General features: G+C 42.9%; 3 protein-coding genes and 1 non-coding gene across 23 annotated transcripts in view; 2 read left to right on the top strand and 2 right to left on the bottom strand.

Annotated features, from left to right (window-relative positions):
- NUMA1 (nuclear mitotic apparatus protein 1) overlaps positions 1 to 16,827 on the bottom strand; it is a 77,508-nt gene extending 60,681 nt beyond the window's left edge. For 6 of the 10 annotated variants that reach the window (XM_078340316.1, XM_078340315.1, XM_078340322.1 and 3 more), the window contains exon 1: positions 16,625 to 16,827. The gene's annotated coding sequence lies outside the window, so the exon portion shown is untranslated. Of the gene's footprint in view, positions 1 to 98; positions 16,076 to 16,465 lie in introns of those variants that run through there. The other 4 variants (XM_035265529.3, XM_035265538.3, XM_035265543.3 and 1 more) reach the window with 2 other exon arrangements.
- On the bottom strand, positions 14,320 to 14,425 carry LOC118145910 (U6 spliceosomal RNA). The gene has a single exon (XR_004731395.1). It is a non-coding gene; the product is annotated as a U6 spliceosomal RNA (small nuclear RNA).
- Positions 16,437 to 27,554, top strand: part of LRRC51 (leucine rich repeat containing 51) — a 26,172-nt gene continuing 15,054 nt past the window's right edge. For 4 of the 11 annotated variants that reach the window (XM_054241961.2, XM_035265564.3, XM_035265563.3 and 1 more), the window contains exons 1-3: positions 16,908 to 17,013; positions 24,651 to 24,713; positions 25,345 to 25,482. In XM_054241961.2, coding sequence (XP_054097936.2) covers positions 25,401 to 25,482 — 82 coding nt within the window. In that variant the 5' untranslated portion in view covers positions 16,908 to 17,013; positions 24,651 to 24,713; positions 25,345 to 25,400. The other 7 variants (XM_078340335.1, XM_078340334.1, XM_035265562.3 and 4 more) reach the window with 7 other exon arrangements.
- The window catches only part of LRTOMT (leucine rich transmembrane and O-methyltransferase domain containing), a 19,770-nt gene continuing 17,616 nt past the window's right edge, over positions 25,401 to 27,554 (top strand). Inside the window, 1 exon segment of the mRNA NM_001282060.1 lies at positions 25,401 to 25,482. The gene's annotated coding sequence lies outside the window, so the exon portion shown is untranslated.

Here is a 27,554-nt window from a genome sequence, read left to right as displayed (position 1 = left end):
TGGAAGGCTGAGGTGAGAGGATTGCTTAAGCCTAAGAGTTCAAGACCAGCCTAGGCAACATAGGGAGACTCCATGTCTACAACAAATAAAAAAATTACCTGGGCATGATGGCATGTGCCTATAGTCCCAGTTACTTGGAAAGCTAAAGCTGGAAGATCAGTTGAGCCCAGGACGTCAAGGCTGAAGTGTGCTAGGATTGCAAACTATACCATTGCACTCCAGCCTGAGTGACAGAGCAAGACCCTGTCTCTGAAAAAAAAAAGTTTTAAATAATTTTAATGACATGGGGAAATACTCAAGACAGGTTAAATTTAAAAAGCAGGATATAGGCTGGGTGAAGTGACACATGCCTGTAATCTCAGCACTTTGGGAGGCAAGGGCAGGTGGATCACTTGAGCTCAGGAGTTCAAGACCAGCCTGTGCAACATGGTGAAACCTTGTCTCTACAAAAAATACAAAAATTAGGGACTCCATGTTTGGATCCCCTTCCACGAACATTCCCTTCATGGTAGCTGTCTTTCTCTCTCCTGGATTTCCCCTCTGAGGTCCCCTTCCACACTCTCTTGTGGAAGCCTGTCTTGCCCTCCTAAGCTCCATCTCTCTTTATTCCCTTCCACTCAGTGTGGAAGCTGCTTTCCTCTCCTGGATTCCATCTTTCTGGATTCTCTCACTCAGTGTGAGAACTGGCTGTTTCTTTTTCTCTCCTTCTCATTTTTCTCTAAATAAAATAAAATAAAATAAAAAATACAAAAATTAGCCAGGCATGGTGGCATGCACCTGTAGTCCTGGCTACTTGGGAGGCTAAGGTAGGAGGTTCACTTGACCCCAGAAGGTCGAGGCTGCAGTGAGTTGTGATCACACCACTGGACTCAAGCCTGGGTGGCAGAGTGAGACCCTGTCTCAAAAAAAAAAAAAAAAAAGAAAAGAAAAGAAAAGAAAAAAAAAGGGCAGGATAAAACTATTATGGTATGGCCCCATTTTAAAAACTATATATACAAATATTAATAGGCAGATAGATATATCATACACACATCTATCCCTCTCCCACATTCTTGTGAGTTTGTATATGTGTATGTATATTTGTAAGAAAGTATACCAAATAATGTTCATTTCTGAGTTGTGGAATTATGGGTGCCTCTTACTTTCTTCCTTAACACATTATTTTTCATGTTTTCTAAGCAGTACCATCATATACAATTAGGAAAAAAGTTAGTTTCATACTGTTTAATCTAGTAATCTACTTGTAGGTATGTATCATAAGTAACCAAAAAGGTAGACAAAAACTTATGCATAATCATGTTCATGTAAAGATACACAAAAAACTATTAATAAATAATGGTTACTTCTGCAGAGAAGGATTAGGGTAAAGACTTATTTGGGGACTTGTTATATATATTACAAAATGATTTGAAAAAAATTCCATTATTATTTTTTTTAAAACCTGAAAGCATATAACAATTCTATATGATAGACTATTACGCAGCCATTACAAATATTTATGAAGAGTATATATAAGTCTATATAGTGAAAAGGGGGGTAAATGGGGGGAAAAGCAGAATATAAAATTTTAGGTAATATATGATCTGGGAACTGCAAAACCAGAAATATGCAAGCACAAAATACTGAAAGAAAATACACTAATATGATAACAGTAGTTTTCTCCAGATAATGGGATTATGGGTGATTTTTCGTTTTCTTCCTTATACTTCTTTGTGTTTTTCACATGTCCTTGAATTAGTATATACTATTTTTCAATCAGGCTCAAAAAAATGTTTTTGGTTTCTGCCCTATAATAAAAAGCCTGCTCCTTTTGAGAAATTTTATCCAAAAAGGATTATCAGTAGTAAGCAATCCCCTGGCAAAAAGACTGTTCATAATGTATGTGCTTAGAAAATCATCTTTGGTGGGTAGTGAGCTCAGTTTAAAGGGATACAGCTCTGACCACTTCCTGCCTTCTTACTTTTGGAGTTGTTCCGGTAAATGCAACTGAGGAATCAAGTCCCTAAATGTGAGATGCCTGACAAACTTTATACTGTACTGTAAGAACCAGGACCACCACCTTCTCTCAACCTAAATTATAAGACTTTACACTTTAGAATAGATCAAGACCTAAATAACAGACTGGGTCATGTTAGTCGGTAAATCAAAACCACTTAATAGCTAATTCCATGAAGAATAAAATCCAAATCTCTTAGCATGATACTTTCGGTTCTCTAAGATCAGACCCTTAAATTTCCTTCCCAGCCTCGTCTCAAGTTCATTCCCTAAAATATCCTTTCATTTTCCCCATACATGCCAGGCATTTTCCAGGCTCTGTGCCTTTGCCCATGGTGTGACCTCCATGAAATGCCCTGTCTCCTGAACCTACTGAATTCCTATTCCTTGAACTCCTATTCCTCCTTTGCAACCTGGCTCAAATACCTTCTCCCTTCAGAAGCTCTCCTTATAGCCCCCACAATCAGGAACAATTGTTCTTCCCTTTATGCGCTCCCACATTGCTTGTTCCTCTACAAACTTAATTTTAATCCTCCCTGGGTGGATGCTAACTGTAATACTTCGTTTCATTTTACTAAACTCCTAGAGGGCAGAAACCATTTTAAAATCATTTCCTCTCCAGCGCACTGCTTGCACACAGTAGGTACTAAATATGCTGCCTGACTAAATGACAGCCAATTGGCCCTAATCTGAATTATTTCAGTGGCACAGCCAGGGATGGCAAATTGTCAAAGAGGCTAGTCCCTCTAATTTCAAGTCATACACGTAGCATGAGTGACCAGCAGAAAATGTCAAGGTCCTGCCACTTTAAGAGGACTGGCAAGCTGACTATATTTACACAATCCTAATTAAAACTAAAGGGCACCCAGGGAAAGAAGAGAAATATGGAGATGAAGAGGTGTGGATTCTACAGGTCACCTCCTCTTCTTAGTGAGCTTGCTAGGCACTAGGCTGGAAGATCTGGGCTACAAAGTAGCCTATTTTCTCTTTGGGATCACCTCTAGGATCTAAGTATTGAAAAGCAACTGATTAGGCCACTTGATCCTCCAGCAACTGGCGCTGCTCTTCTAATTCTGGTTACACAGGGCTTTTTCTCTAAATGAATCCCATTGGACCAATCATTAGGAGAATCCCTTTAAAGAAAGGCTTGAAATTAATAACAGCAGGAAACAAAGTCTCTCAATCCTCCTCTCAATCACAATATCCACACTGTCCATTTTGATGAAATTCACCCCCAATTCCTTCAAACAATAGGTCCTACCAAGGAATGACTTCTCTCAGGACCAACATGTCCTGTGATTGTTTTTCAGGAGCAAGTTTCCAGTGCCTGCTTCTCATTAAACAGCTACTAAATGTTTGATCACCCAGCTGTGACTTTAAGTAGAGAGTAAAGTCACTATAATTTAGGAGGTAAAAAGGAAATTCTACTCCTACCCTGAGTCCAGTAGTCAAGCAGCTTAGAATAGGTATTTCCCCACCTCAAACCTCCTTAAGCTTATCTGATTTTCGGATCTAGAATTTTTAGCATCTCTTAATTCTTTCAATATAAAAATGAGGAAAACAATGTTTAGAGTAAGAAAGAATTGCAAATGATTACACAGTAACTTAGTGACAGAATCTTTGGACCAGGCTGTCTAACACTGCATTTTACTGATGAGTTTTCAAGACCATCATTTCCAGGAACAGATTACAGGGTACCATAATACAATTTAATTTGTATATATTCAAGATAACAGCCTCTATGCTTGACCTCCTCACCATCTTCCTGCCTACCTTTTTTCAAACACAACTACTAACAACAACAACAAAAATCAACATAGTGATTTAATACATCATTTCTCCCTAGAAAAGACTGGAAGACTGGAGCTGTCAAACCATCTGCTTCAGCCTCACCACCTGGGATTCATCTTGATTATTTTGGTGTGTTGGTAGGCAGTGGCTGACGTGGCCTGAAGAACTCTTCCAACTGTCTGTGGGTCTTCTGGAGATGGGACTGCAATGGCTCCTCAGCTGCAGTTTCCTATAGAGCAACATGTTTCAACTCTTTTCAGTCCTCAACATACTTATGATTTTGGAGGCATACCAGAAGAAAGACCAATTTTTGGTTGGGCACAGTGGCTTACACCTCTAATTGGGAAGCCACGGTGGGTAGATCACTTGAGGTCAGGAGTTCAAGACCAGGCTGACGAACATGGTGAAATCCCATCTCTACTACAAAAAATTAGCTGGGCATGGAGGCATACGCCTGTAATCACAGCTACTAGGGAGGCTGAGGCAGGAGAATCTCTTGAACCGACAAGGTAGAGGCTGCAATGAGCCAAGATCCCGCCACTGCCCTCCAGTGTGGGTGACAGAGCGAGACTCTGTCTAAAAAAAGAAAGGCCAGTTTTCTCCACTATCTAGTCACCCTGCCCTCAAACAAGCATATGCAGTCACTGTAAAGGCAGTGACTTTGCCGGGCGCGGTGGCTCACACCTGTAATCCCAGCACTTTGGGAGGCTGAGGCAGGTGGATCACGAGGTCAAGAGATCGAGACCATCCTGTCAACATGGTGAAACCCCGTCTCTACTAAAAATACAAAAAAAAATAGCTGGGCATGGTGGCGCGTGCCTATAATCCCAGCTACTCAGGAGGCTGAGGCAGGAGAATTGCTTGAACCCAGGAGGTGGAGGTTGCGGTGAGCCGAGATCGCGCCATTGCACTCCAGCCTGGGTAACAACAGCAAAACTCCGTCTCAAAAAAAAAAGGTAGTGACTTGTTTTCCAACAAACATTTCTAATTTTCAAATCTTATATTCAAATGAAAACTGCAATCAAAATACTCTCCTTAGGAAGCCATTTACTGGCCGGGTGTGGTGGCTCACGCCTGTAATCCAAGCACTTTGGAGGCCAAGGCGGGTGGATAACCTGAGGTCGGGAGTTCAAGACTAGATTGACCAACATGGTGAAACCCTGTCTTTAAAAAAAAAAAAAAAAAAAAAGCAAGCCATTTACTTATTCTAACAAAATACTTCTTTGGGAGCTGCCTTTAAAGTCTACTCCATGTGACACACGCAGAAAAATCTGGTGTTACTGTTTTACAGTCACACCTCATTCTTCACCAAAAAAGGTATTGCCTTGTATGATTCTTTGGCTCACAGCATCTTCTGGCTGTTTCCAAAAATTGAATCTACCAAATCATGTATGAGGATTTGCTACCTCTGAGGATACTCAAAAGATTGGCTCAGAGGTCAAAAATGTTCTGAGCACTGACACCATCACCAAAGGAAATGTAAAGGCTGAGAACACAATTACTTTGAAGAGGTCAAACCCATAAATATTGTAATTGTCTCATAATTATAATCAAGGGGGCAAGACATGTATAATATCTGTCACGTGTTCAACTATTACATTACTTTCTAATTACATGTTACGTAATGGCAAATTTTGACCCTGGAAGAAATCTTCAAGATCATATAATCCAAACTGTCCCTTTTTACATATGAGAAAAGTTCAGTCCACTGAGGTTAGGCAATTTGTCTCTGGTCACACAGTTGATTAGCAACAGTCAGGACGAGAAACCCAGATACCCTAACTCCCAGCATAATGGACCCTCACATACTTATGCATATAGCTCCTCCTCCCCTGCTTCTCACTTCCTTCATCCCCTTGGTCAAAAGGGACAGAAGTAACTTGGGACACTAAAGCACACTAAGAATGGTTCTGAAACCCAGTAGCTGAGTAATGATGGTTTAAAGACCAGGACCTCTCTGCAGTGGCCTCAATGGCCAATGTTTAGTGTCTGACTCTCAAGAGTTCTGGACAATCTACTCAGAGCAAGGGCCAATGAAAACCTCTGGACAGCCGGGCGTAGTGGCTCATGCCTGTAATCCCAGCACTTTGGGAGGCCGAGGCGGGTGGATGACGAGGTCAAGAGATCGAGACCATCCTGGTCAACATGGTGAAACCCCGTCTCTACTAAACATACTAAAAATTAGCTGGGCATGGTGGTGCGTGCCTGTAATTCAAGCTACTCAGGAGGCTGAGGCAGGAGAATTGCCCAAACCCAGGAGGTGGAGGTTGCGGTGAGCCGAGATCGCGCCATTGCACTCCAGCCTGGGTAACAAGAGTGAAACTCCGTCTCAAAAAAAAAAAAAAACCTCTGGACATTACCCTCTCACAGTTGGAAAAATATCTTCATTAAACCTCTCTGCTCTCCTCTTACAGTAACCTGTTTGCTTCAAATAATTGAAAGAAGGTCACTTTGAGGAAACTTGGTCAGGGAAAAAGTAAATAGTAGAGATCCTGCTCAGGACAAAGCTGACCTATGAAAAAGCAGAAGGCAGGAAGCATTTTGACTTACCTCCTGGTGGAAGTTTCCACACACTAGAATAGGGTGATCTCTGGCAGTCTGATCTAGAATTAGTTTCTACCTAGGGAAGGGGCAAAGGAACAGGAATGGCTTATTCATTCCCCTAACCCACCCACTCTTGGTCAGTTCAGCCTCACATTATCCTGGGCAAGACAGCAAGCAGAAGGGAAGCCATGCAGGCCAGGTCAATGGGGTGAGTCAGTGGCAGAGCAGGAAGAGTCACTGGGGCAGAAATTCTGGCCTTCCAGAATTTCTTGGCAAGACTGCCAAGCCACACCCACACTTGGTCAGCACTGTGAAAGCCCTGCCCTGTTAGGATTTCAGTCTCTAAGCCAGAAAGCTCCTTCCTCAGGAGGCTCCACGCCACTCTCATTTTCCAATGTCTCCCCTCCTGCTCAAAAAACCTTCCACAGTTCTCTCCCTAAAGCATCACATCTAAATTCTTCAGCTTAACTTTCCAGATCCTCCACTATATGACCTCAAGTCATTTATTCAACTTTATTTCCCACTATTCTACAGAATGTACTTTGAATTGATCAAGTCAGTCTTCCCCCTTCTCTCTGAATAAGCCAAGCCTTTTCTCATTTCCATGCCTTCAGTTATCCAGGAGTGGTAAATTCAAACATCTTCAGGGGTCAGGCAGGTAACAGAAACAAATGATTCAGGCCGGGCACAGTGGCTCACACCAGTAATCCCAGCACTTTGGGAGGCCAAGGTGGGTGGATCACTTGAGCTCAGGAGTTCAAGACCAGCCTGGGCAACAGGGTAAAACCCCGTCTCCACAAAAATACAAAAAATTAGCCAGGTATGGTGGTGTGTGCCTGAGTCCAAGCTACTTGGGAGGTTGCAGTGAGCTGAGACCATGCCAGTGCACTCCAGCCTGGGTGACCGAGCAAATCCCTGTATCCAAAAAAAAAAAAGAAACAAATGATCTAGTGGGGCACATGGCAGAACTAGAGAATGCGGTACCCTCCTAAAGGCATTCAAATATTTTAATTCAAATACTTATGTAGTATTTCACTGTGAGCATCACGGTAACCTTTTAAATAGTTATTAATACTCTATCTTGCAAAGGAAACTTCCCCAAGGTTAGACAGCTGGCAAAATGCTGGGCACAGTCCCTAGACCTGTCTGATGCCAAAACAAGAGCTCTATACTATTAGGCTTCTAGCAGTACAAACACATGGAAGATACAGAACCCTCAAAGTCACTTTTAATGATACACAACTTAATAGTAGGATGGGAAGCCCAAATCACAGCTTATCTAACCATATCCCAACTGCCTCCAATTCTGTCTATCTTCCAAACCCCATCTTTCTGCCAAAGTAATTCCAAGTTATTCCAACCAGTTATTCCAAGTCTTACTGAATTCCTTCTTCTGTAAATTCTATAGGGCTTATGGATTAGACAACACAAGTGACTGCTAAATTATATACTGTCTTGCAAAATCAGATACTGCTTCTATGTATTTTAGTGTTAGTCTCATCAATCAAACTATTGTATCAATCTATAAAGTTCTTCTACCAAAAATGCCTAACTTGAATCTAATCAAGAAGAAATAATCAGACAAATCCAATTAAGAGACATTCTACTAACTAAACTCTTCAAAAATGTTCACTGCTATGAACTTTGAACAGTTCAAATTAAAAAAGAACTATTCAGAGTTAAAGCAGACTAAAGACAGGATAGTCATGACAACTAAGTGCATAAATGCACACATGATCCTTCAATGAATCCTGAATTTGTAAAAAGTCAGTAAAAGACATCACTGGGAAAATATGAGAAATCTGAACAAGTATTACATATTGGATGTATTGAATCAATGTTAAGTTTCCTGTTAATAGTATTTTTTAGGAAATACTTGCTGAAATAGAGATTAAATAACATGATATTACATCTGACAGTCAAAAAGATTCAGAAAATGAAGGATAAATAGAGAGCAATTGTGGCAAATGTTAATAGGAAAAAGAGGTTTCTCCAAAACTCACACTGTCACACCACAGAAAATCTAGAAAAGCAGGAAATCAAGGCAATTGAAAACCTCACTCCTCATGGAGACCATCGCAGAAGAACAGGCACTGAACAAATGCCCACTCACAGCGCAGAATGCAGCTGCTGCTAACACACTGGTACCCAGTGGTAAGGTGGATGCAATGTGACCTCAGAGGACCAAGTGCTGAGGTCACATCGCATCCACCTTGCCACTGGGTACCAAAAACTCGACAACTTGCAGAACAAGTGTCTCTGAAATATATGCAGTCTTTCCTTTTCACCAGATAAACCAGTCCTCAGCTGCAATAAGGCAGAAGAAATCTGCAAGGCTGAATCACTGGCATTTTCAGTGCAAACTTCAAAGAAACTGGCCCTTCAATAGGACAAAAAGGGAAGGCAACACAGCCGCCAACAGAAGCCTCAACCCAGGAGCATGCTATGCAATAACGCCTTCTCTCCCTTCTACAGTCATCAGATAGATCATTTTACTTCTGCCAAATGGCCCTTTATTATGACGACTGACTACCTAATGGCCAACCCTTTACCTTGGTTCTCTCCTCCCCTCAAAGAGACTCAAGATACTGGCCTTTCCAGACAGCTCCTCCCCCAATTTGCCAGAGGAACAGTCAAAACTATTCCCTCAAAACTTCCATTAACTGGAGTAAAACGTATACTGCTGTGACATGGAATTTGCTTCTCAAACCTACCAGGTTTAGCCCTTTTACCAAAGACTTAGAATGAAAACCTAAAAAGCCTGCTTGTCAAGCTCTGGAATTAAACTGTGAATGATAGAAAATACAATGTTTTGATGGCCAGGTACGGTGGCTCACGTCTATAATCCCAGCACTTTGGGAGGCCAAGGTGGGTGGATCATCTGAGGTCAGGAGTTTAAGACCTGACCAACATGGAGAAACCCCGTCTCTACTAAAATTATCCGGGTGTGATGGCACACACCTGTGATATCAGCTACTTGGGAGGCTGAGGAGGCAGGAGAATCACTTGAATCCGGGAGGTAGAGGTTGTGGTGAGCCGAGATAGCACCACTGCACTCCAGCCTGGGCAACAAGAGCAAAACTCCGTCTCAAAAACAAAACAAAACAAAATGTTTTTAGATTTAATCAGGCAAAAAGATCTTAATAGGTCTGATGTTACCAAAAATAAGAAACAAGTTAACAGGATTAAGTATAAAGTCCTGTATTTAGAATAAGAGAACCTAACCAACAATCACAGAACAGTAGAGACTGGTACATACGTCAAACTACTATAAAAAGGCTGCTTTAAGCCAGGCACAATGGCTCACACCTATAACCCCAGCACTTCGGGAGGTCAAGGTAGGACCTTGAGCTCAGGTGGTCAAGACTACCCTGAGCAACATAACAAGACCTTGTCTCTACTAAAAAAAAAAAAAAAAATTAGCCGGGTGTGGTGGCACACATCTGTAGTCCCAACTACTTAGGAGGCTGAGGTGGGAGGAATGCTTAAGTCTGGGAGATCAAGGCTGCAGTGAGCTCAATCATGCCACTGCACTCCAGTCTGGGTGACAGAGTGAGACACTGTCTCCAAAAAAAAAAAGTTGCCTACAGTAGGAGGTAGAGGAGAGGCCATTAAGTGCACCCTCAATAAACCATAAATCTGACAGAGCTACACAAAACATCAATGCAGTCTCAAGTTGCATTAGTAGAAGATGGCTCTATGCCCCATCTTTGAAGAGCAAAGTTAAAGAATCTGCAGAGGAAGGATGCCAATGACCATGGTGACAAGTCTAAAAGTATATAATTTCAAATGTGGAGGAAGAACTACACACGTTTAGCCAGGGAAGAACAAGAAAACTTTTTTCAAATATACACACAGCTGTCACAGATGAGGAGAAAGACTTATGAGTCCACCATAAGAATACAAAACCAGAACTAAGGAGTGAAAGTTACAAGATCGATTTTGGTTTGCCATAGGGAAAGAAATCTCAGCATGTTGAAGTTCGGAATGTGGGACGTAGAACCCAGAATGCTTGGATTAGGATATCAACTCCACCATTTATAAACTTTGTGGCTTTCAGGAGATTATTTAATTTATCTGTGCCTCAGCTGCCTTCTCTGTAAAAGAAAATAGTAATAATAGAACTTAACTCATAGAGCTTTAAGAAGTAGTTTCTGGGGCCGGCTGTGCTGGCTCATGCCTGTAATCTCAGAACTTTGGGAGGCTGAGGTGGGCAGATCACATGAGGTCAGGAGTTTGAGACCAGACTGGCCAATATGGTGAAACCCTCGTCTCTACTAAAAATACAAAAATTATGTGGGCGGTGGTGGTGCGCGCCTGTAATCCCAGTTACTTGGGAGGCTGAGACAGAAGAATCACTTGAACCTGGGAGGCGGAGGTTGCAGTGAGCCAAGATTGTGCCACTGTACTCCAGTCTGGGCAACAGAGCAAGACTCCATCTCAAAACAAACAAACAAAAGGTAGTTTCTGTAAAGTGCTTAGAAAAGTGCCCAGTTCACAGTATATGCTGGGAAAAAAAAAGTTACCTATTGCTATTACTAACTGTTGATACAATAGACCAGGGTGGGTGAGGTGGCTCATGCTTTTAATACCAGCATTTTGAGAGGCCAAGGCAAGAGAATTGCTTGAGCTCCAGAGTTTGAGACCAGCCTGGGCAACATAGCAAGACTTCATCTCTACTAAAAATACAAAGAGTTGCCAGTCACAGTGGTGTGTACCTGTAGTTCAAGCTACTCTGGAAGCTGAAGTGGGAGGATAGCTTGAGTCTAGGAGATCGAGGCTGCAGTGAGCTATGATGATGCCACTGAATTCCAGCCTGAGTGACAGAGCGAGACCCTGTCTCAAAATGTAAACAATACGAAAAACAGACCAGATAACCTGAAGACCTTCCTACTAAATATGCCTGGAAGTGCTTAGAAAAAAATATAACAGAGCCAGGTGTGGTGGCTCACGCCTGTAATCCCAGCACTTTGGGAGGCTGAGGTGGGTGGATCACTTGAGGTCAGGAGTTCGAGACCAGCCTGGCCAACATGGTGAAACCCCATCTTTAAAAAAAAAGAAAAGAAAAAAGAAAAAAAAAATTATATATATATATAAAATAAAAATCCTTTTAGACTGTGCCAGTTATTAAGGTATTGTCTCTCAGCTCCACATCTACCCTGTTATGCTCCACTTTGTGATGCTGGGGGCTGGACTCCACTAAACTCCATTTCACTGGCTTCCTGTCAACAGGGGGTGCTAAAGGGAAAACAGAAGACAAGAGGAGGCTACAAGGGACTTCCTCCTTCCTGTAGCCTGGTGTTTCTTGACAACAGAAGTTGGTTCTTCCCAGTTCCTTTCTAAACTCCCAAAACCAGCCTTTTGCCCCTCAGAGGCATCAGCATCAGCTAAGTAAGGCTCAACTGAAGCTAGCTCCTCCAGGTTCCTCCTGTGAGGGCTTGAGAAACCAGAAGCACCAGGCAGCACCTTCTCCCCAGAGAATCTGGGCCCAGCTCCTCCAGATCCTTCCAGATTTCTAGGTTCTGGTAACTCCAACCTTCTTCCCTTTGGTTTTCAGTCCCAGATGAGAAAACTTCTTTATGCAGTTATTATATCAAAGTTACTTTCATATTCCTTTTTGCTTTTTTAGCCTTCCATCAAGGGTTTAAACCAGTTTCCTTTATGGCGTTTATTGTGTGGTTTCTGTTTTGCTGACTGGATCTGAACTGACATATAGATAAACTGAGCTCACAAGAAAGTAAGGGAAATCCCCAGGAACCAGAAACAAAGAATTAGTGAGCAAGATTAGTGAGCTGGTGACGTGCTGTCCTGGCAGCATAAAGAATCTGTAACACCCTCATAGGTTCAGAAGACAGATCTTGAGCCCTCAAAAGGCATTGAGATCCCTGTCCAGAGGCTGAGACTCTTAAGTTTATACTCAGTAAGATAACAGACTAGGAAAAAAATCTGTCCAGAGAGAAATAAAAAAGCTTGCCTTGCTCACCCAGTGAGGTAGAAGGAAAAAAATCTTCTAGTAATCCAAAACAGGCGGGTGAGGTAGTTGCAGTAATCCCAGCACATTGGGAGGCTGAGGTGGGTGGATTGCTTGAGCCCAGGAGTTCAAGACCAGCCTGGGCAACATGGGAAAACCCTGTCTCTACAAAAAATATAAAAGTGTGCCGGATATGGTGGTGTGCACTTGTGGTCCCAGCTATTTGGGAGGCTGAGGTGGGCGGATTGCGTGAGCCTAGGAGGCAGAAGTTGCAGTGAGCCGGGATCCTGCAATTGTATTCCAGCCTGGGCAGCAGAGCTAGACAGATCCTACCTTAAAATAAAATAAAATTCTAGAAAGCTGAAATTAATCTGTAGTGAAAAAAAACCAATCAGTGGTTCCTGGGACCAGTGAGCCGAGATCCTGCAATTGCACTCCAGCCTGGGCAGCAGAGCCAGACAGACCCTACCTTAAAATAAAATCAAATTCTAGAAAGCTGAAATTAATCTGTAGTGAAAAAAAAAAAACAATCAGTGGTTCCTGGGACCAGGGTGAAAGGAAAAATGGACTGTAAAGAAGCATGAGAAATCTTCTGGGGGATGAGAGAAATGCTCTGTATTTCGACTATGGCTGCTTTTTGCAGGTGCAGACATCTGCCAAAACTCAACTTTTTCTGTTTTGTTTTTTTTTTTTTTTTTTTTTTTTTTTTTTTGAGACGGAGTTTCGCTCTTGGTACCCAGGCTGGAGTGCAATGGCGCAATCTCGGCTCACTGCAAACTCCACCTCCTGGGTTCAGGCAATTCTCCTGCCTCAGCCTCCTGAGTAGCTGGGATTACAGGCACGCGCCACCATGCCCAGCTAATTTTTTGTATTTTTAGTAGAGACGGGGTTTCACCACGTTGACCAGGATGGCCTCGATCTATTGACCTCGTGATCCACCCGCCTCGGCCTCCCAAAGTGCTGGGATTACAGGCGTGAGCCACCGTTTGTTTTATTTTTTACAAGACATTGGAAACCACAAAACTCAACTTTCTTTAAAATTATTATAGACACAAAATTGAAAACATGAGACAAAAACAAGATCATGAAAAACAAGCAGATCTGAAAATGAACAAAAGAGCACTCCTAATAAGTGACAAAGTTAGCTAATGAAAATAAGAATTCAGAAAGCAAATTAGACCTAATGAAGAGTTAACTAGGATACTAGAAGGCAGATATAAGGAAATTACCCAGAAGTTAACAGAAAGATAGAAATGGAAATTATGGAAGAATAAGATGTGAAAGACAGAATGCGGAAGTCCAACATAAGTTAAAGATGAGATCTGAAAGAGGTAAAGAGGTAATGATTGGGAATTTTTACAAAATTAGTGAAAAGATGAAATTTCAGATTAAGGAATTACTATATGCCCCCAGTACATAGTGATTTAATAAAATTAAATTCACAACCTATAATGGAAATACAGAACACAAATTACAACAAAGAGAATCTTAAAAACAACCAGAAAGAAAGACAGCTTACCTACAATAAAATAAGTTAATTTGTAAGCATAGTTCTCAAGAGTAACAACAAAAATTCAGAATTTCGATGAAATAACACTTTCAAAGTGTTAAGAGACAATAATTGGAAGCCTAATACACAGCTAAACTATCAATCAAGACTGAAGGTGAAATAAAGATTTTTTAAATGAAGACAGTGTTTACCACTAACAGATTCCCACCTAAGCAAACATGTGAAGGATGTATGTATCTATAATAAGAAAGGAAGGAATAAAATGCAAGGAAAACTGGACAAACAGTAGACATATATGGGTGAAACAAAATAATCACTAACAATGTAAAACAACACACATTTTAATTGAGATGGAGTCTCACTATATTGCCCAAGCTAGCCAGGAACTCCTGGCCTCAAGCAATCCTTCCGCCTGCTCCTCCTGCCTCAGCCTCCAGAGTAGATGGGATGACATAGCCAGCCACCATGCCCAGATACAAAGTAATAATAATAATTATTTTTTTAATAAAAAAATATGGAATGCTTCACGAATTTGCGTGTTATCCTTTCGCAGGCGCCATGCTAACTTCTCCGTATCATTCCAATTTTAGTATATGTGCTGCCGAGGCGAGCACAAGTAGTAATTATAGAATTGCTCAACATCGAGATGGATTGACTTTGGGAATGGTCTCATTCTAGAAAGTCCTCATTTTGAGTCTGGGCAACACCTTTTCATACGTTTAGTGGGTTAGAGGCTGAATTAAATGACCACACCCTTTCAATGGCAATAACAGCAATTACTTTTGCACCAACCTATATCTTCTGATCATAATTTTATCAATTAGACACAGCTGTCCAAACAGCCCCTGATCAGCTCTGTTTAGCCACCTAAGGAGGGCTTTGCCCTCATCCTAACAGTTCGAGAATTCAAGTCTTATTTCAAGGCATTCTTCCCGCTTCCATATTCCACATGTAAAAAAGAATTCTATGTTCCCTAATGAGCTTTCAGGTAAGATCTTTAAGCTTTTGGGGTGCACAGTTTTTTGCTTTGAACTAAGATTAGGCATTACAATTAGTCATCACTGCTTGAACTTAGGCCAAGAAAAGAGTACTTCGGAAGCTTTCACAACGTGTGTGCTTCTTCTAAAAGAGAAAATACCACACAGAAGCAGAGGGAGAGAGGAAACATACACCCATCCGTGCTGACTGAAAGCTCCTTTACATGATTTTCATGCTCACCCCCGGTTCCCATATATTCACAGCAGTAAAGATCTCCACAAAGTAGACAGGCCCAACTCCCTTACTATTAAAGCTTTAACGACCAGACAACCCAGAAGTTTGGAAACATAGAACCAGCGAACAGATACTAGAGAGAGGGAGGTATGTATTAAGGCAAGAAAATATCATCACGTTTTCAAGAGGGAGTGACATTCCAGGAAAGAGGACAGCTTAATACTTAGGTTCAAATGCCACTAAATGAAAATGGGGGCCGGGCGCCGTGGCTCACGCCTGTAATCCCAGCACTTTGGGAGGCCGAGGCGGGTGGATCACGAGGTCAAGAGATCGAGACCATCCTGGTCAACATGGTGAAACATTGTCTCTACTAAAAATACAAAAATTAGCTGGGCGTGGTGGCGCGTGCCTGTAATCCCAGCTACTCCGGAGGCTGAGGCAGGAGAATTGCCTGAACCCAGGAGGCGGAGGTTGCAGTGAGCCGAGATTGCGCCATTGCACTCCAGCCTAGCGAAACTCCGTCTCAAAAAAAAAAAAAGAAAATGGGAAAGCAAAGTTCCTGTGCCCTTTCAGTCCAGGAAAACACATTATTCCAAAGCAAACATTAATGCCCATTACATGTCGCAAATCCTGCCTTAGCCATTAGGATACAGTGACGAAAAAGTCTCTCATTATCTAGAAGGGCAGACAAACACGCAGAGACTCTTAAAATACCAGATGACAAGTGCTAACTCAGAGGTAAGCAAAAGAGAGTACCCAGAGGCGGGAGCATCAACCCACAATCTTCACACAGTCACATCACTTATAATCATAAATTTGTACCCTCCGAGGTGAGTGTATGAAACATGTTATCTGTGAATAAAACAAAATACCAAAACAAAACAAGCCCATAAAATAAAAAATAAAAAGACCTACCTCTTTTGACCAGGATAACTACCCCAGGAAGTAGGTAAGTTTACATATATGAAAAGTGAGGCTCAAAATACACCGACCAGCCCAAGACAATGCGCACCCCCACAAAGCACCTTCCCCGTCTTCATTTATGCCCAACTGGCAAAACCCCAAGTAGAGCCAACCTCGCATTGGCTACGTAACCCTGGCCAAGCTAAACATTAAAAACCTCGGCCTCCCCATCTTTAAAGTATAACAGGTGCTTAGAGGATTGAAAAACCATTGGGAGGTCATTGTGGACAGTGTAGCTCAGAAAAATGCTGACTACTGCACTACCATAACTACTGCTATTGATAACGATAAACGCTGAAGACTTTCCAGGACCCGACCCCTCGCTTACAAGCCTTTCAGGCACTACCCTACCCCCAAACCCCGACCCCCGTCGCCCTCAGACTTAATTTCACAGACACGCCCCCAAACAGACCCTCCCCTTTATGGCACCCCCCCCGGCTCCTCCCCCTCAGACAGGCGGCTCTCCTAACAAACCTTACCCCCAAATTGTGCCCTTTCGGACTCGGTTACGGAGGAGGCCTTCCGCTCACACCGGCCTCTCCAGCACCCCGGTGCGCAGGCCGCATGCCAGACGCGGGCCCGCGCCGGTTACCTGGCTGCACGCTCCCGCTCCGCCTTGCGATTCCCACTAATCGTACCTTATCCCGGGCTCTGGCCAGCGCTGTGAGCGCACAATTAGTTTAAACTATGGCTCCGCCCCCTCGTGCTGCCCTCTGATTGGCCTCTGTCGGCAGTTGTCTTACGCGGGGCACGCTTGAAGACCCGGGGAAAGGAAGTTTGAGGGCCACTGGGAAAGAGAAGGGGTATCACCGCTTCCGGACCCCGGCCTGGATTTGAAAGCAAAGAAAACTACAAATCCCAGCGCCACCCGCGGCCTTGAAGCTCCGCCTCTGACAAACTACAGGTCCCGGTAAGCATAGCGTCAGTTCTTACGGCGCCTGCGGGATAGTGGCGACAAAAGTAGTTGCTATGGAGTTGCCCTGAGTAACCCTGAGGGACTCCGAGACTGGAGAGGAAGCAACTGCGGGTGAGTCAGGCGGGAATACAGGAAACTCATTCTAGGGGACAAGAGATCTATGGAGAAGGGAGGGGCACCCACAGAACGACTAAGAACTTCCCTGCTGGGGGATCTGAGATTTCCCCCACCTCCCCTCATTCCCTTTCACAGTGGGCAAGACACAACACCCACATGGGACAAACTGTGGGGGCAGAGGGAGGGAAAAGCATTGAGATACAAACCCATACAGATTTGGGAGTGTTTAAGAACTTCCCCCAGGGCCGGGCGCGGTGGCTCACGCCTGTAATCCCAACAGTTTGGGAGACCAAAACTGGCGGATCGCTTAAGGCCAGAAGTTCGAGACCAGCCTTAAAAACATGGCGAAACCCCGTCTCTACCAAAAATACAAAATATTAGCTGGGCTTGGTGGCGTGCTCCTGTGGCCCCAGCTACTAGAGAGGCTGAGGTAGGAGGATCGCTTGAGCACAGAAATTGAGGCTGCCAGTGAGCCGTGATTGCACCACTACACTCCAGCCTGGGCTACAGAGCAATACCCCCATCTCAAACAAAACAAAACAAAACAACGAACCTCCGCCCCCAACACAAACATAAGGCTCCCCAAATCAGATGCTTCAAGTCCCAGGCCCAACCTGGGAGATCGGAAACGCCCTCAGAAATGGGATTTGTTTTCCTCTGAAGAATTTGAACCCTCTTCCAAAACATGTTTTCCTCTGAAGAATTTGAACCCTCTTCCAAAACATGCGATTAGCATTAGATAGAGTAAATCCGCAGTCCCTACCCTAACTCTGGAGATGTAGGAAACTTCCTGGGGCGTGAAGTGCCTCTTTCCTTCCTCCCCCAAACAGTAAAACCTCTTCTCAATTGGCAGGATCCTCCCACACTGTTCCCAGATTCCCTTTTATCCCCACACCTTCTCCATGGTCCGCTTCTCAAAGCTCTAGTTAGTTATATTCTTTTTAGTCCTCACAGATCTATTACAATAAGTAACTTATCCAGCGCTTTCACAGTCTCTCTATTGATACTCTTACCAGCTCTGTTAGTCAAGGGTATTTGTCTTCATTTCACAGATTGGAAAAATGAAACCCAGAGAAAAGGGACTTGCCCAAGGCCACACACCAAATTAGTGACAAAGCTAGAACTAGACTCCAGTTCTCCGACTTTCAGCTGTCTCTTTAGCTTGAGCCTACGGCCTCAATAGCTGAAAGACCTGTTCCAAGGAACAAGTTAAACTGCCCCAGGGAAAAGTAACTTGTAGGGCCTACTTTGGACTATTTACACTTCAGCCTGAATAAGTTTCAGATCCTTCCATGAAAGCTGTAATGGGGAAAAGGAACTAGAGAGACTAAAGACAATGAGACTTGACATTTTTAACTAAACAGGAAACAGGAGGGCTAACACACCACCCATGTCTGAAGTGACCATGATTAGCTGGGTTTTAGCTGGTGGCTAACTGGCCCTGATTGGTCCACTTACTACCTTAAAGTTCTCCCAGGCTTGGTCCTATGCCCGCTTGCCACTGCATTCTATATTCTCTTCTTGGGTACTCCTCCGCACCCACAACTTCATTTTCCACCTGTATGCAGATGTACGCACTGTATGTCTCCGGCCCAGCTCTCATCTCTGAGCTCCAAATCTATACAGCCAATTGCCTCCTCAACATCTCCTTTAGGATATCTCAAAGGCAACCCAAACTCTGCATTTCTGAAATTGAAACCAATCTCTATGTACCCCAACCCCTTCCTCCAAGCCTGGATCTCTTTCAGTGCTCCTACTTTTATCCACAGTATACACAAAACCCAAGAGTTAATACCTCTTCCATTTATTTAATACCTCTTCCATTTCCCATCTATTATGAAGTCTTAACAGCTTTACTTCTTGAATATAGTTTATGTAGGTCCTAGCTACCATCACATCCTTCTTGCCTTCCCTTCCAGCCATATTTTCATACTGCAACCAGAGTAATCCTTCGAAATGCAAAGCTGATATTGTTCACTTGCTTCACCCCACCCCACCTTTTTTTTGAGACAGAGTTTCGCTCTTGTTGCCCAGGCTGGAGTGTAATGGCATGATCTCAGCTCACCACAACCTCCGCCTCCCTGGTTCAAGCAATTCTCCTGCCTCAGCCTCCCGAGCAGCTGGGATTACAGGCATATGCTACCACACCCGGCTAATAGTAGAGACGGAGTTTCTCCATGTTGGTCAGGCTGGTCCCAAACTCCTGACCTCCGTGATCCGCCTGCCTTGGCCTCCCAAAATGCTGGGATTACAGGCGTGGGCCACAGTGCCAGGCCAGCCCCCATTTAATATTAATAGTTTATGGTTTCCTATTGCTCCCGTCTCTCCAGCCTCCAGTCTAACCATACATATTCCTCCTTCTCTCCCCTTCAGTTATATAACCTTTAAGGTCTTCAAAATTTCCAAGTACCCTTCCACCACATAACCTTTGCATGTAGCAAGTCACATCTGCCTGGAATTCTCATTCCACACCCCCCCACACCCCATAAGTTAATTTGTACTTATCCTTTAGATTTCTTTCAGTCACTTCTTCAGGAAATGTCTTCCTAAAGACTGCTCAGACCAGGTCAGATCCCTCAATTACAGCAAGCTCATGTCCCTCTCCTTTGTAGTGTTATTTCATTGCAATTTTTAATGTATTTGCTAAGCACCTACTACTTGCCAGCACTATAAGATACAACTGTAAGAAAAACATGGTTCTTGCCCTGGTTGTGTTTATGGACATACAGATAGTAAGCAGATAATTATAGTGCTTTGAGTGCTACCATGGCAATCATAACACTATAATTACAGATTTGAGGATAAGGGTATACTTCTTAGAAAAGTTGAAACCTGATCTGAGCCCTGAAGTAAGAATTAGCAAAACAAAAGGAAGGAAAAAACTATATTCCAAGCAGAGAGAGCTGGAAGGAGACACTGTTCCACTTAGGCCCAGCGGCAGGTGGAGAGAACTTATGGTGAGTAGTTGCATTTGGCTGAACTGCAGAATTGGAGGTGAGGATGCGATGGGAGTAGAGGGGAGTGGACAGGAGCCAGGATGAATCTTGGGCCTCCCTTCGACACCTGGGAATATAACCTTCCAGAATATATTAGATTATGTGGCAGATTTTTCTTTTCTTTTGACAAGGTCTTGCTCTGTTGCCTAGACTAGAATGCAGTGGCACAGTCATAGCTCACTGCAGCCTCAAACTCCTGGGCTTGAGCTATCTCCTGCCTCAGCTTCCCAAGTAACTGGGACTACAGGCATGAGCTGTCACACCTGGCTAAATATGTGGCAGATTTATCATAGCATTATTTTTCTTCCCCCTTCAGTCCATCATCAGAAACTCTCAGGCCAGGCTGTTGAATCTCCTATCAGATTTATGTAATTATTCCTCAAAGCTTCCTGTCTTATCATGTTGCAGCTTGCCTGAGAGAGGGCAGGAGTAGGCTAGCAACAAATCAAATTCCAATTGTTAGTAATTTCCCAAAACTGAAAACAGTTTTCTGTCAATTTTGGGATTGGTTAAATAAAGTTAAATTAAGTAAATAACATTAAAGTATGATACATAGTATACTTTGCAATTATTAAAAAGGGTAAGAGTCTACAACTATTTGAAAATTAAAAAATAGGTTTATAAAGGCATAGAGATTGTTTATTTTAAAATATACATAATCTAGGCTGCGCACAGTGGCTTACACCTATAATCCCAGCACTTTGGGAAGCCAAGGTGAGTGAATGGCTTGAGCCCAGGAGTTCAAGACCAGCCTAAGCGACAGGGCAAAACCCTGTCTCTATAAAAAATACAAAAACTAGCAGGGCATGGTGACATGTTCCTGTAGTCCCAGCTACCTGGGAGGCTGATAGCAGGACTGCCTCAGCCCAGGGAGGCAGAGGTTGCAGTGAGCCAAGATGGCATCATTGCACTTTGGCCGGGGCAACAGAGTGAGACCTTGTCTCAAATCAAAAAAAAAAGAAAAAGAAAAGAAAAAACCGTGTGTGGTGTGTATGTGTGTGTAACCTTATTAGATATACATTCTAGGAGGTTATATTCCCAAACCGTTCATCGAGATTCAGACTTTTAAGTTTCTATCTGATGTACTTTTCTATGTTGCTTCACTTTATTCACCTATCATATTAGCTTTTACAATTAAAAAATGAAACAGTTAAAGATACCGTTAATTTGGAAATGAGAAATTCCAGTTCTGAAACAAGGCAGGTATGCCCCTAACCCTGTCATTCTTCAAGTCAGTCCGTCTGGACAGATGAAGGTGCTGGCATCTGATTATCTCCTGGTCATAAGCCAGAATAGCAGCTGGGAAAGACTGACTCCAAAAACACAGCCACAGGAGTAAGCCTGGCTGCATCAAGGCTTTGTCAGTTCTCCCCAGCAGTCAAGCTCTCTACATGACACCTGGAAGACTGCATTAATTCCTTATTTCTTTTTTCATTTTTCCATTCATCCATCCATTTTCAATTGTCCATCAAACCTTTAGTGAATATGGATTTTTTTTTTTTTTTTTTGCCAGGCTCAATGCAGGGTAATGATGAGAAGGGAGAAAGAAATCTGAGTCTTGTCCCTGTTCTCAAGCTTATAGGGAGGGCAAAGAAAGGAGGTTGTAAAGAAATTAACAGAGAATACAACTGCTTCCATTTATTGAGCACCTGATGCCAGATGTACAGTAGTTCTCAAGGTAGGGTTTCTCTCCATTTCATAGATGAGTAAACAGGCTGTAATAAAATTTTGTTCAAAATACCGTGGGGGCATGTAGAAGTTAGCTTTGCTGTGTAACAAACCATTCCAAAACACAGTGGCTTAAGATAATAAACATTTATTATTGCTTCTAAGTCTCAGAGTCAGCTGGATGGTTCTTCTGGTCTTGGCTGGGCTTAGTCATGTGTCTGCTGTCATCCATGGTTGGGTGACTCCTGATCTTGACTAGGGGTAAGCTGACCGTAAGCTAGTCTAGAGTGGCTTCAGTTGGAATCACAGCTCTTTCACGTGTCTCTCACCTACACATCTCTTATAACCCTCCAGCAGATCAGCCATGTTCTCATGGCACAGGCAAAGAGCAAGAGGGCAGGCCCCCCCTTTAAAGCTTCTGTTGGCTTCATGTTTATCAATATCCCACTGGCTAAAACAAGTCACATGTCTGGGCCCAGCATCAGAGTGAGATGGGACTACAATGTTATAGGCAAAAAGGAATGGATACAGGGGAGACCATGAATAGAGATCATCAAAATAATCAGTCTAACACAGGACACATTAACCAATTTTATCTGGGAAAGAAAGGCTTTATAGAAGAGGGTACACTAGAGCTGAGTGTTGAAACATGAAAGAGTATTCACTAAGTGGGCAGCTGTTACTTGGAACTGGATGCAGTCTGGTTTGCCACAATCAATAGAAACTCCACAGGTCTTTCTGTGCTTAGGGTTCTATTATTTGTATCTTGGCTTCATTTCTTCTGGTCAGGCACAGGGTAGCAAGCACTCAACAAATGTTTGCTGAATTGAATTGATTATCTTACTGTGAACAAGGTGTGGACTCAAACAGCTGAACCTGGGAGCCAATTGTTAGAAAGAACAACTTAGCATCAACTCTTCTGAAACAGAAATCCTCAATTTGGCAGTTTCTCATTCATTCATCCCCCAAACATTTTCTGAGTGCCTGTTGTAAACCTGGTTCTGTGTTGTATAATGAGTAAGACACAATACTAGCTCACAGCCTGGGCTACAGCTTAAATGCAGAAGGCTAAAAATTTAAGCAGCTTCTTGGGGTTCCATTTTTAATATTAATTCATTCAGAAAATGCAACAGGAGCTGGTGCTACAGAAAATCAGTAGTCCTTAGAAACTGCACTGGGGTTCTCCGATAGTCAAGAAAACTAACAGTAAAAATCTGCCCATAAGTATTTTAAGTTAAAATCCATGTTCAGTGGTGCATAACTCTGGGGTACCGACCAGTATTTACTTTGAGAAAAGTGTCCAATCTTGCTCAAAGGTATCAAACGTGTTATAGGTTTTGAAGTGGGATGGGCTTCTGTCTAAGCTAGGTTCCTCTAGCTCCATAGTACACAGCCAGATTCCTCTATTTTTACAAAAGAATAATGCGTTCGTTATTGTCTGCCTATAGATTTAATATCTAAAAGTCTCCCTAATATCTCAAGTCTCCCTAATTGACAATCCATGCCCATGGAGCCAGTTCATAACAGAATTAAGCCATGAAGTGATTCAAGCTGGCACTTCCCAAAGCTCAGTTGGGACTGCTGTTTTTTCAGAGCAAGACATTCATTTTCTTCTGAACCTACTAAACTCTATCCATGTATATGTTAAATTGCCAAAAAAGGAATTTACTTGAAATGTATTAATTAAGCTTAAACTGAATTATAAGATATGTCCTTGATTTTTAACAGAAATTCTTTTTTCTTTTCTTTTTTTTTTTTTTTTGAGACAGGGTCTTGCTCTGTCACCCAGGCTGGAGTGCAGTGGCATAATTATAGCTCACTGCAACCTCCACCTCCTAGGCTCAAGCGATCCAACTGCTTCAGCCTCCCAAGTAAGAAATCCCATTTTAAGGTTATTTGCCAATTTCGTTGTCTTGGCAAACTAATTTATCATTTGAATCCAATGATGAGAACTGCAATCCCAAGGTTTCTCTTTTTGCTTTGGTTGCCAGGAATTTCAGAGCTAAATATAGGCTTAAAGTGCCTAGTACATCTCTCTCTCTCCCTGTAATCTAGTTTCTCTCTTCCATTTGTAACTTTGTAATCTGTACTGTCCAGTATGGTAGCCACTAGTCATGTGTAACAACTGAGTATCTGACAGGTAGGCTAGTCCAAACTGGGATGTGCTGTAAGTGTAAAAAGTATTTCACCACTTCATTTTACTTTTCTTTTTTTTTTTTTTGAGATGGAGTTTCGCTCGTTACCCAGGCTGGAGTGCAATGGTGCAATCTTGGCTCACCGCAACCTCCACCTCCTGGGTTCAGGCAATTCTTCTGCCTCAGCCTCCCGAGCAGCTGGGACTACAGGCACATGCCACCATGCCCAGCTAATTTTTTGTATTTTTAGTAGAGACAGGGTTTCACCATGTTGACCAGGATGGTCTCGATCTCTTGACCTCGTGATCCACCTGCCTCAGCCTCCCAAAGTGCTGGGATTACAGACCTGAGCCACCGTGCCCAGCCCATTTTACTTTTCTTATTTGGCTACTAGAAAATTTTAAATTATATATGTGGCTTGCATTTGTGACATAATTCTGGTGGCCAGCACTACTCTGCAAATCATCTGTTTTATGACTGTGTTATTGTAAACCTGAAATCCTTTTTGGAAAGCAGGTGAAATAATACAAATAATAATACAAAGGTGGCAGCAGTGGATGGAATGAGAAAGGGGAGGTCGATTGGGACAAGTACTTGTCATTCTGTTTTTGGCTTGTGTGATTCACATACAAACCCCTTGGTAAAATGTGTTGTCAGCTCTCTTTATCCCAGGTGAGTAGTATTCTCATGGCTCTCTCCTTTGTCTCCAGAAAAACCTCAGCTTAACTTTAACAAATTGGAAAGGATCTGATAAGATCATTCACACCACATTGCAAGTGACTGAAAACAACATTGTGTTCACCCCTCTCAGGGAATATTTCCATTTTAACAGGGAACAATCCCTGGACCCACAGGAATGAATCCCCAGTGGTGGAGTTTCAGGCATCAGTGACAGGTGAGTGAGAGGTGGACTCTGGTTTTATGTGCATATGTGTTTATCTGTGTGGCTACATTCAGGATAGGGCTGAAAGTAGGGTCTTTGGATGGAAAGGTAATGGGGCTGACAGATAAGCCAAGCAGAGAAGGTAGCAAATTCCCAGCTGGGTCAGACTGAGAGGAGCTGTCAAGACATCAACCAGATGCAGTGCAGGCCCTTAGGGATTTGTTAAGCAGTAGAATAGCCCAGTTGATGTCACCAGAGGGTGGGTATCAAGACAGTCTCCACGGTAACTACTGTAGAGTAAGAGTAAGGGTCTAGAGTAGGATTCAGGAGACTATGACTGCAGTCTACAACTGACTCATTGGCTTAACTCTGGGCAAATCCTTTTACCCCTTGGGTTTCTTCACCTGGCATTTTCCAGACAAAGAAATGGGTGTTACAACTCTCAAATGAGTTCTAAGAGATGCAAAAGTGCTCTGAGAAGTAGAAAGTGCTCTATACATGCAAGGAATAGTGATTAATATCTTAAAATGGAAATGCAGCTAAGCAAGCCTAGACTAGTAGAGGACAGAAAGCAGGGATCGAGGGCTATAGGGAAACTGAAGGCCAATGTACTTGAAACACCGGTCTTTCTCTGTCCTCCCAGGCTGAACCCAGACTCCCAGGGCACATGGTTGCACGAGATGAATGATGGCCTGAACTATGAACAAACAGGACTATATGAACACTTGGGTACAGGAGCCCCCTCTTGACTACTCCTTCAGAAGCATCCACATCATTCAAGGTTAGCCCCAGAGCACAGCACTCCACTAAGGCAGCAGGCCCAGGGTGGTCCCTAGGGAGAAACCATAATCTTCTACAAGAGATTCTTCCCATATGCTTACAGATGTGTTGTTACTGTCTTTTGGAGGTGGTGGAGAGTGAGAGTTTATTTTTGTCCTTTGTTCATTTTGTTTTTGCCCCAGACACAACCCCAGGAGATCCTGAGAACATGTGCCCCTGTTTATTTCTTTGAGATCAAATCTGAAAGGAAACAGGGGGCTATCACAGTATTTGATCTTTTTTTTTTTTAATTGAAAATCTTAATCTCTTTTTATTTTTAGAGACAGGGTTTCACCATGTTGGCCAGGCTAGTCTCAAACTCCTGACCTCAGGTGATCCGCCTGCCTCGGCCTCCCAAAGTGCTGGGATTACAGGCATGAGCCACCACTCCCAGACTTGATCATCTTTAAAAGAAGCCAGGCTACAGCAAGAAAGTCAAATGGAAGAAAACTGGGAAGCCAGTCTATCAGCCAATAGTTTTATTTTCCTCTTTTTACCTGAAGAGAGGTGGAAAACACAGGATGCTGTGAAGTCCCCAGCAAGTAGGCAGATCCCTTCTCTTCTGTCTGGTGACACAAGTCTATTCTGACTGGCCAAACACGAGGGGTCATATCAACAAATTGGCATATTTCCAGTTTAAATACTTTACTGACAAATTTCTTACACTCATTCCAGCCATGTTCAAGTTTATTTCATCATCACCCACACTTGTTGCAGGTTCCAACACTGCCCACACTCACTCCCATTTTGCCATTCAATGTCTTTGTAAATGGGCAGCTAGTCCCTTTGGAAGGGAACATAAGGAGGCTCTCAGCAATGTCATATTCCCAATGAGTCACCCATTCTTCCTTGGGAAGTTCTGTCATCCCTGGCTTTTGTTATCTGGTCTTTCATTAAAGCATCAGTATAACTGTCCTCACAGAATACATGTTAACATCCACTATCTTAGACCTATTATTTGGCTTTAGTCTTCTCTCAGGCAATTGGTAACCACCACCTTTAAGCTCAGAAGCTGGCATATAGCACCAGTCTTCGATTGGGCTTAAGGTCTACTTGGGTTATCATCAGCCACAATGGTGACTCATGTTTATTCTCTCATGAGCACACAACCACCTACTGTGATCTTTACTATGCACTGCATCACTTCTGCTTGATGTAGTCCATGTTTCACAAGGGGTTTTAGCTGCAATAATAGCTATCTCCAAGACAGGTGAAGTGACAGAGGTGGGAGGGAAGTATACCTCCTACCTATCATGGGAATTTGTAACTCTGAGGGAGGAGGTATAGCTCTGCCCTCTATGGAGTCCTCAGAATTGGGAGACAAGTAGTACCAAGGGTAACTCTACACTACAAAACATAATCAGTGCAGATGCCCCATCCATCATTCAACTGTTCAGTATTTACTGAGCACTTACAATTAAGCATGCACACACGCACACACACACTTATATATGTATGTGTATATATGTTTGTGTGTCATATGTATATGCCAGGTACTGTGCTCCTTGCTAGGTGTGTGAGAGGCACATGAAAGCCCCAAAAGGTCACAGTCCCTTGAGATTCCCCAGAGCTTCTGAAACACTTATTTATAGCTGGAGCTAAAGGATACAATTGAGTTTGGGGGTACTTGGCACACTATTTGCTGAATGAGTAATTATTACAGAATCTGAAATGGCAGTGCCTTTGGAAGGCATCTAATCTATGCTACCATCAACCCAAGTCCTCTAACTTTTCACAAACCTGGAGTGTTAAGAAGTCCCCCACTACACACACCTACCAACCCCTTCCAGTTTGTGGTTGAGGGACACAAGGAAGTCTATCAAACTGACTTGCATTCTGACACATGGAAACACCTACATGGCAGACTTTCAGATAAAGGAAAATATGAACATGGTTTCCCCAGATCTTCCTGGAGCTAAATGCTCCCCAGTTCTCAAAGATTGATATTTGTGGTCCAGCTTCTAGACTTGCCTTGGCCTACTCTGAACAAGAAACCTGAACAGATTCTTAGGCAGTGTAGTGCGTTGGTGGAAT

This window comes from Callithrix jacchus, chromosome 10 (assembly GCF_049354715.1).
Source record: "Callithrix jacchus isolate 240 chromosome 10, calJac240_pri, whole genome shotgun sequence".
NCBI lineage: Eukaryota > Metazoa > Chordata > Mammalia > Primates > Cebidae > Callithrix > Callithrix jacchus.
The sequence above is the reverse complement of the archived record's forward strand: the minus strand, read 5'-3'. Positions and strand labels throughout refer to the sequence as shown.